This window comes from Leptonychotes weddellii, chromosome 6 (assembly GCF_054177405.1).
Source record: "Leptonychotes weddellii isolate Sample4059 chromosome 6, ASM5417740v2, whole genome shotgun sequence".
Taxonomy (NCBI): Eukaryota; Metazoa; Chordata; class Mammalia; order Carnivora; family Phocidae; genus Leptonychotes; species Leptonychotes weddellii.
Genome location: NC_138374.1, coordinates 15,639,402 through 15,648,838, shown reverse-complemented (window position 1 = coordinate 15,648,838; position 9,437 = coordinate 15,639,402). Strand labels below are relative to the sequence as shown.

General features: G+C 45.6%; 1 protein-coding gene across 35 annotated transcripts in view; it reads left to right on the top strand.

Annotated features, from left to right (window-relative positions):
• TCF7L2 (transcription factor 7 like 2) overlaps positions 1 to 9,130 on the top strand; it is a 190,580-nt gene extending 181,450 nt beyond the window's left edge. For 12 of the 35 annotated variants that reach the window (XM_081823494.1, XM_081823493.1, XM_081823491.1 and 9 more), the window contains 3 exons: positions 33 to 83; positions 1,352 to 1,424; positions 6,963 to 9,130. In XM_081823494.1, coding sequence (XP_081679620.1) covers positions 33 to 83; positions 1,352 to 1,424; positions 6,963 to 7,386 — 548 coding nt within the window. In that variant the 3' untranslated portion in view covers positions 7,387 to 9,130. Of the gene's footprint in view, positions 1 to 32; positions 84 to 1,351; positions 1,429 to 2,064; positions 2,139 to 6,962 lie in introns of those variants that run through there. The other 23 variants (XM_081823517.1, XM_081823523.1, XM_081823520.1 and 20 more) reach the window with 9 other exon arrangements.
• Positions 9,131 to 9,437: the final 307 nt, after the last annotated feature.

Below are 9,437 nucleotides of genomic sequence, written 5' to 3'. Positions count from 1 at the left end.
AAGGCTTTGTATAATTTGTTCTTTTTTTTCAGAACACAGCGAATGTTTCCTAAATCCTTGCCTTTCACTTCCTCCGATTACAGGTGCTAATGTCATTTTGAGTCATTAAAATAGTCGATAAACTGTTTTTTTAATTTTTCTTGCCATTATAGTTTTATTAACATTAAACACGTATGACATTTGAACATCCTTTAAAATGACCATCTACACGGTTTCGTATGTTTCGGTAGATTTTTTTTTTCAGTTGCTTTTGTTGTTTTATTATTTTTTTTAATTTAATTTAACTTTCGCTTTGTTTATTTATTTATTTTTCCCATAACAGTTGTTTAAGCAGTGATGACAGTGACTTAGTGTTGAACTAACTGTGCAAATTGAATATGCAGTATTTCTTTAAAAGAGACTGGTTAAAAAAAAAAAAAGAAGCAAAAACCAACCAAAATGGAAGGAATTCAGTAATAAACCTCCTTAATCTAATGGCATTTTCCGTTGCACCCACTAAGTTTTCTCACGCAAGCATGTATCCGCAGTATGATTATTTTCTCCTTCGCTTTTTTTTTTATTTTAGTTTTTTTCTTCCTTTTGCTTTCCTGCTCCTAATTTGCAAATCCACTAGCATTTTACTGACTGTACCTGCTTAAAAGCTGCTATGAGCTTCTGACTAACCCTGACCAGCTCATTCACACCGCCTGTTCACCTTCATCTGTTCTTCTGTTAGTAGTCATGAAAATCGGTTAAAAAAAAAAGAAAAGAAAAACATTTCAAAAGCTGCAATATCCCAATACCACAACCCCCTTTTCTTTCTTTATTTCTTTCTGTTTTGTTTCATTTTGTTCTGTTTTTATTTGTAGTTTTTTTTTTCCTTTTTTAAACTGTTGTACTCTGAGAAGAAAAAAGCATGTTACAAACTTAATTCCCTCCTTCGCTTTATTTTCTTCTTTAAGAAAAACAAATTGAGAGAGCTAGAAAAAAAAAAAAAAAGAAAAGCAGAACCAAAAGAAGAAAAATACTATTTAAAATTTAGTTTTTTCAGTATCTGACTTCCCTTTATCCGCTCAAAACTAATCGGAGAGACAGTCCTTAAAGAAGGGATACTGCAGCTTTATTTGCAACAGCTAATTTCACCAGTTGAATAAGAATGTGATTTTTACCTTTTTTTTTTTTTAATTAAAGAAAGTTAAAAATCGAAAGTCAATATTTTGTAATTAGTAACCAGGTCATTGATTTATTCCCTTTTTTACTTTTATTTTTTTCTTATTTGTATCTTTCTCTCCCCCCCCTTCCCCCCTCTCTCTCTCCCTCTCTCTCTCCCACGTCCTCCTCCTCTGCTCGCTTCTCTCTTGAACTCATTCAGACCTGAGCGCTCCTAAGAAATGCCGAGCGCGCTTTGGCCTTGATCAACAGAATAACTGGTGCGGCCCTTGCAGGTGTGTATAGATTTCCCAGATTCGCTGTGCTGGTCTGCAGCTGGTCTATTCGATCCTTTTCCCCCCCTTCTCTGGCCTGTTGCTTTGTAGCTCTGTGTGTGGATCTTAGGAGACATGAGGGCGCGGGACACTGCTCTGTGAGGGATGTGCTTGTTCTCCCCGCTGCTGCTAGCCAAAATGCCACTGTAAAACAGCATCCTTTGTGCCTCCTCGGGTCAGCGACAGCCAACCCCAGCGCGCCCCCTCCCAGGGAACGTTGCCTGCCAACCCCCTTCCTCATGACCACCCAGGATGGGGCTCAGTGACATCCATCGTAATCCTGGCCTAGGTAGAAGCAAACAACAACGTCACCTTTTCCCCTCCTTCTCTCTTCTATTTTTTAATTTATTTTTCCTTGTTGTTTTTTGGTTTCTGGTTGTTGTTTTTTTTGTTTTGTTTTGTTTTTTTGGTGCGTGTTTTATTTATTTATTTTTTCTTTTGCCTCATAGAAGTCTTTTCCTTTCATGTCCTTGGTGAGGGAAGACAATCATATAGAGCCAAGGTCATAGAGAAGACAAGTCAGCAGTAGCTGAGATTTCACATCCAACTGAGCATGACCCACCATTGTGTTGTATTTTTTGTGTTTACCTTATGCTAACAGATGCAAATACTCCAAAGAAGTGTCGGGCACTGTTCGGGCTTGACCGACAGACTTTATGGTGCAAACCGTGCAGGTATATGACCACTGTGAGGCCTTTGGGAAAATCAAAGCACTCTGTCCTTCTGCTACCTCAGTGTGTCGATGTATTTTGACCTCCTTCCCATCTACTTCCCTACCGGCATCAATGACTAATGATCCTCATTCTTCAAAATTTCCTTGCTAATTTTATGCCGTATCCTCTCCCCACTTTCTCTTTCTCTCTTTCCCCCTTGCTCTTACGAGTGACCTATCCAGATCCCCGGTGGTAGGACTGAGACCACACCCTTAACAGACCAGGACGGGCACTTACCCTTTCACTTTGCAAGCCAGCATCCTGGAACGGGCCCGGTCTGTGGCATATATGCTGAGCCTAGACAGAAGCACCGTTTCCAAAGGTTTGAATGAGCTAAAAGCTTGGCAGCAAGGGCCATTCCCACGTACTTGAGAGTCAAGACACTTGGAGAAGGGCTCCGGGGCAGGCGTTTTTTGGTTCTGTTCTGTTCTGTTTTTCTTTTATGTTGATAAACCACATGTCTCTGGACAGAGGAGCCCGGTTAGCTGACATTGTTTTACAGTGCTGAAAAGAAGCGTGGCATTGAACGGCATGCACCAGCTGAAGGGCTACAAGCAATGAGTCATGCAGTCCTGTACTGCAGTGTTGCTAGCCTGCGGAATTACACATATATATTGCATATGTTTAGAGAGAGAGCGAGCGAGCGAGAGAGCATTGCTTCCAAAATGAACTAGAAGAGTCCAAATTGAACACCCGCGTTCCACCTGCAGGTTTCCATCCAACCTGTAATTTCAGGGAAGCCGTAGGTACTTCCTTCTTGGTGGAGGGATACCGACTCGTTCCTGTCTCATTTCCTTTCCTTTAATGACCACCTTTGGTTAAATTTGTTGTTTCTTTGTTCTGATACAAGCAGTCTTTGAATTTGGAATATTATGATGGTAGGTATCTCAACACCCCCAAACACACCTCCCTGTTGTAGTGCCTCCCTGTCACGTGTCCCTCTCCTTCATGCCTTTGCCGTGTGTTCCGTGTTTAGACATTAGATCAGATGTCCATCCCATCACGTGCATGCCCACGAGTCTCCTGTGTCTCTTACCCTCCCCCTGGTGCCTTATGAGGGATTGGCCAAGTGCCTCAAGTTGGCCAGACGTTGAGGGGAGAGAGGGCCTGAGCATCTTTATTGAGGGAGAACTCCACAGACAACCCTCTCTGCCCATTGAGTGAGGGTTCCAGGCCTGGAGAGAGATCCTCCAGTCAGTCATTCATTCTGTGAGATGGCCGTGTTCACGGAGGTGACAAATATCCTTTCGGCACAATCCCAGGGTCTTCTCTGTGCCACAGAAAAGAGTTTCATGAGGAGGTAGATGAAGAATGTTAGGGATTTAAGTAGGCCTACCCAGGGAGGACAGGTCTAGGCAGTGAGTTTGTGGCAGAATCTCCTCCATGCTGAGGAGGAAGATGATTAGCTGCAGAATACCATGGGGAAGGATTTCGCTAATCGCAGGGCTCACTCCTGAGCGGGTTTCTCACGATCTCTAGAAATGTATGGCTGAGACCATTGTGGCCACCTCGCAATATGGTGTGTTGCCGGATTTGTGTCTATTTTATTTGGGGGGGGGGCGGTGAGTGGTGGTTTATGAACACCCCCCTTTTTTTTTGTTTTGGAAGCATTTGCTTCAAGTTAGACTTGACATTTTTTTTTTTTTTTCCTGAAAGTTACCATTCCTAACGTTGACCGGGACGGACATCCCCTTCTCAGACACAGCCTGCACCTTGTTTAAAGCCAGGGTATGGGATCTGCCTCAGAGGCCAGAAGTTTCATGACATTTTTACAAAAAACAAAAGCAAAAACCAAAATCTTGGTAGCTGCTTCATAAACACGATTTTCAAAAGCACAGCTCGGAGGGGCCAGCTGTCAGCATGGCGGGCTGGTGTCCCTCATCATTCTTCAGCGTCCTTCCCACCTTGACACCATTAGAATGTTCCTGGTGGCCATTTTGCTTCTTCGGGGGGTGTTTCTCAGACCCTGAAAGCATCAGCAGATGCGTTTTAGCTCACTGAAGGGTGTAATTCCAAAACAGGATCAGGAAGAACCCTTAGTTTTCCTTTCAGAATAAACCCATGAGAAGCTAAAAGTGGAATTTTCAGGGGCCGCCCCTTGGTTGGAGATGGAGCCTGGGTGGGGGAGGGTAAGCAGATGGGTTTTGCCCCTTTTTTCCTCAACTTTTCCTCTTTGCCAGGATCTGGCTTGATGCTAAATCAATAGGACAAAATGTGCCTTAAAAAAAAAAAAAGAAAAAGAAAGAAAAGCAGTTTCAAAATGAGGCATTTTCCAGCCCGTCAGAAGTATGTGTTCCAGCTGCCTTTTGCTCAGCCACCTGTTAGAAGGAATGTCTCGCTGTCCTTCATAGTCTTCATGTCCAGTGTTCAGAAGGCTTCCACTCATCCCCTCGCAGTGGAAACCTCCGTGTCATCAGGAGGGCGGGCGGGTGAGGGGAGCAGCAGACGCGCGCTCCTAGCCAATCAGGACTCCTTGCTCACTACACAGGGTTTCTAATTTTATTTGACATTTGAGGACATTTTAACAAGATTCTGTTTTGAGCCCACCAAGTTGCTTTCCCATCTTTTTACTCTGCCCTAATATAGCATGGAATGCTGCTTGACGTCACTCCCGTTTTCCTGTTTCTCCTTTTCTCTCCCCTCCTCCCTCTCTCCTTTGTCCTTGTCGCTCTCTCACTTTTGCTTATGCCCCGCCCCCATCCCCACCCCTCCCTTCTCCCATTTTTTAAAATGCATGGACATCTTAGTTTTTTAAGCATGTTTTGATCTGCAGGCTAAGGTGGTTTAAAACTCTGAGAGGCTTAATTATGTATCTTGGTTTCTGGGATGGGAGCAGAACCCACAGTCTGTTTCAATCTATCCCAGAGGAGAAAAGGAACCTTTCCAAATTGAAGGTGAGGGGGGCTGTCCTTGCACCCCTAGAGTTCCTTTCCACCCAGAGGGTAGTCGGGTAGACCCTGAGGCCTCCACCCGGTAGGTCTCAGCCTCTGGGAGGCAGGGAAGGCCAAGCATGTTTCCTCCTACCCGCCCTCCTGCCATCTTGCTGAGTCCACACCCCACGCACGGAGGGGCATGAGCAGACACCTCTGGGGCACAGACCCAAGGAGGAACTCATTACACCTCCTTCCTTTCAAAGGCCAGTGACATCTGACCCCAGGCAGCATCTTAAACTGCTTTCCAGGGATGGGAAGCCGGCCGGCACTTACACACTTGTTTTTAGACAGTCCTATCAGCCATGGTTTTACCTGTATTCAAGGGCTCCTTAGGTCAGCACACTCCCTGTGTTTGCGTGATTTTTACTGCATGAGTCGGGTTGATTCCCAGGATCACCTTTCCTACTAAATATCCTTCCCATTGGACTGGGATTAATAGTAGGAGAAGCTTTGAGGTCACATGCTCAATTTCTTGAATCGATTTCCCCAACCTTTGATGATGAGCAAGAGAGTCTCTGAAATTCTCATTCCTATTTCTTAGGTAAACAGGAAATGTAGAGGGGAGATTCTGGTTTGGGTGCAGGGCAGACTTAGTCCTTCCGGCTTAAACACTAATCACCATAACCCAACCCCACCAGTTCCGTGCTGTGATCCCCGCCCCCCCTCCCCCCAGCACTTCTTCTTTGTCGTCACTTCCTTGTGACACGCTGCGCCCTCCATTCACGGCCTCGGCAGAGTGACCAAGACAGGGTGCCCCTCCATCCCATCCTCGCTGTCTCTCCTTCCAGCCTTCTCACTCTGGGGTGGGGGAGGGGAAGACCCCAAATCTTTAAAAAAAAAAAAAAAAAAAAAATCAAGTTTGAATCATAATTTAATCCACAACCTGCAGGCCATACAACCAGTTATTCTTGTTCCTTTGGATCATTTTCTGTTTTTCTTATTCTTCCCCCTCCCCCACCTTTGTTTATCCTCTTCTACCTGTTTTTGGTGGTTTTTTTGTTTTTGTTTTCGTTTTATTTTTTGTTTTTGTTTTGTTTTTTAATTTCTTTTGTTTTAGTTTTGTTTCCCCCCCTTGCCCCCCTCCCCTTCTCACCTGATTCTGACCTCTCTTGATTTGGTGTGGTTCTTAACAGACAAAGCCCGAAAGCTCTCTGGGCGCCGGCAGCCTGGCGGCGGCGGCGTTAACGGTGGTGGTGGTGGCCGGGGTGGCCGTGGTGGCCGTGGTGGTGGCCGTGGTGGTGGCCGTGGTGGCGGCGGTGTGGGTGTGAAGACCTCTAAGCCCCTTGCTAGCGCTGCCTTCGGCTCTGTGGGTGGGCTCAACAGTCAGCATGTTGAGGGTTCCACACGGACAGGCGGCGCCTGGGGAAGGAGCTCCCTTTCTCTTACACACACACACACACACACACACACACACACACACACACGCCACGGGGAGTAGGCTGCTAGCGGCGGGAATGCAGGGGAGACGTGATTAGACGCGTCTAAGCCGAAAGAGAAATAACACACTTCGCAGTTGATCTCCGCGTGGACGCAGCCACTTTGCAGCAAACAGGCGCTGCCTCCCGCAGTCCGCTCCCTGGTACCGGGGCTGGGCTGGGGTCACGGGCGTGTAGCGGGGGCGGGGGGGGGGTGCAGGTAGGTAGGGGGCTGGGCCTCGACTCCCACGCAGCTCTTCGGCCCGGCAGGCTTAAGGGGGGGGCGGGGGGGGCGCCAAGTGAGCGCGGCCCCCTGGCCACGGGGCGTGCGGGCTCTGGGGACAGAGGGGACTTGAGCGCGCCCCTGAGCAGTAGGTCACTCTCTCCCTCGGCATCTCTGCCCTTTATTCACAGATGACTCTCTCCCCCTGTTTCTAGGAGAAAAAAAAAGTGCGTTCGCTACATACAAGGTGAAGGCAGCTGCCTCAGTCCACCCTCTTCAGATGGAAGCTTACTAGACTCGCCTCCTCCCTCCCCCAACCTGCTAGGCTCCCCCCCCCAAGACGCCAAGTCACAGACTGAGCAGACCCAGCCTCTCTCGCTGACCCTGAAGCCCGACCCCCTGGCCCACCTGTCCATGATGCCTCCGCCGCCCGCCCTCCTGCTTGCCGAGGCCGCCCCCGGCAAGGCCCCCGCCCTCTGTCCCAACGGGGCCCTGGACCTGCCTCCCGCCGCTTTGCAGCCGCCCGTCATGTCCTCGTCCTCTCTTGCACAGCCGTCAACATCTTCCTTACATTCCCACAGCTCTCTGGCCGGGACCCAGCCCCAGCCGCTGTCCCTCGTGACCAAGTCTTTAGAATAGCTTTAGCTTCGTTAGCAGCTCCCCCACCCCCCCGCCCGTTGGTTTGCGTAGTGTTGCGTTTTTTTCGCTTTTCTTTGTACCCACCCCCACCCCCACCCCCACCCCCTTGGAAAGGTTTTGTTTTGTACTCTTTTAATTTTGTGCCACGTGGCTACATTAGTTGATGTTTATGGAGTTCATTGGTCAATATTTGACCCATTCTTATTTCAATTTCTCCTTTTAAATATGTAGATGAGAGAAGAACCTCATGATTCTACCAAAATTTTTATCAACAGCTGTTTAAAGTCTTTGTAGCGTTTAAAAAATATATATATATACATAACTGTTATGTAGTTCGGATAGCTTAGTTTTAAAAGACTGATTAAAAAACAAAAAGGAAAAAAAAAAAGAAGCAATTTTGAAGCAGCCCTCCAGAAGGAGTTGGTTCTGTATTATTTGTATTAAATACGAGCTTGCGAACCAATCATTTTACATCTGGTTTTTAAACCATAAGGGCACAATGAATGCCGTGCCATAGTCCTTTTTTTTTTCTCTGTGTGAGACAACTTTAATTGTGATGTTACTTGTTATTGTTTAAATGTACAGAAACAAAGGGTTAAATGTGTTAATATACCTTGTTCCATGGTGTTGTTCTTTTGGGGGGGGGTTCTACTCAACAATTAATGGAATCACAACGCTGTTGGACCAGTAGTATTTATTGCTTTAGAGATTGCTCGTCGAACCTGTACGTTGTCCCTTTTAAGATATGTTTTCCTTTTTCTTGAAACTGTATAAAGTTTTTTTCCCTTAGCATAAGCATCTTATATATAACAACTCATTTGTACAAGGTTTTTAAGTTTATATATAAAATGTGTATATATATTTTTTTGTTTCTCTTTTTGACTTTTTTTTTTTTTTTTTTGGCTGTATGAAACCCAGATGCTGCCAAACGGACATTACTAGTTGCATTAAAGGATCAGTAGCATTAACAAAAGTTGCTTTAAAAGCCATTATGTAAACCAAGACTTGAAAATTAGCGAGGGAATTTTAGCGACGCCGTGTAAGCAGCAGCGGGAACCACCCTGTTTCCCCTCCGAACTCAGAGTCGGCAGCTCTGTACCCTTAGGACACGGCCTGACTGTGTGCAAAACTTTATGTGCCAAAATTCTCAGTGACTTTAGCTTTCTCCCTCTTTTTGATGCTGTAATTTTTGTTCATCATGTTTTGCTGTGATGTTACATAGGTAGATTTGTATGTAGTTTTAATGTCACCTATAACAAGATGTGTTTGGTAGCAGATTGTCCAGAAAGCATTTTAAATGAAGAGGTATAAACCCTTAGGGGCCAAAAATTCTGTATATTAGATTACTCTTAAAGGAAAAACCAGCTGCCGCTTTTATGTACATGTATGACATACAAGGAGGTGGCACACTTTACAAATAAAAAAAAAAAAACCTAGGCATGTTGATGTTGCAAAATGCTGTATAAAGCTGAAACCTGTTCATTCAGTGCCATTGTAGTTGACATGAAGCGATTGTAAAACTGTCTCCAATTTTTCTCTGGTTTATTAAAATGCTAACTATAACATTTTTTGTGAATACTTTGAATGTTTCCTAACAGTTGTGATGTTACTGTTCCGTTTTATGCTCTTATTCCAATTTCATTTTTAATGGTTTGGAAGCCATTTTTGTAATGAATAAATGTTCATGCTGTACAATATCTGTAGCATGCCGTTCTGGATTAATAAAAGCAACTTAGTACGTGCAGATCAAGGCTGGTCACTCGTTTCTGTGATTTGGATTTTCCGCCTTGGGGGAAGCCGTACCCGCCTTCTTGCGAGAGGACCGTCCTCCGGAGCTGGAACTTAAGACCAGACCACATGGTCGGTATGGGCGGTGGGTTGGGACTTGGATATCCAAAAGTGGTCTTGCACTCTTTTCGTGGGTTGGTCTGTGTTTTTTTTTTCTTTCTCTCATTCTCGACGCCTGTCGGGCACACCTGTGTACCGAGTTAGTTCGTTTCTGAAAGCAGAGCACAGTAAGAGAGTCCACGTCCCGCTTCCGACTATAAAAC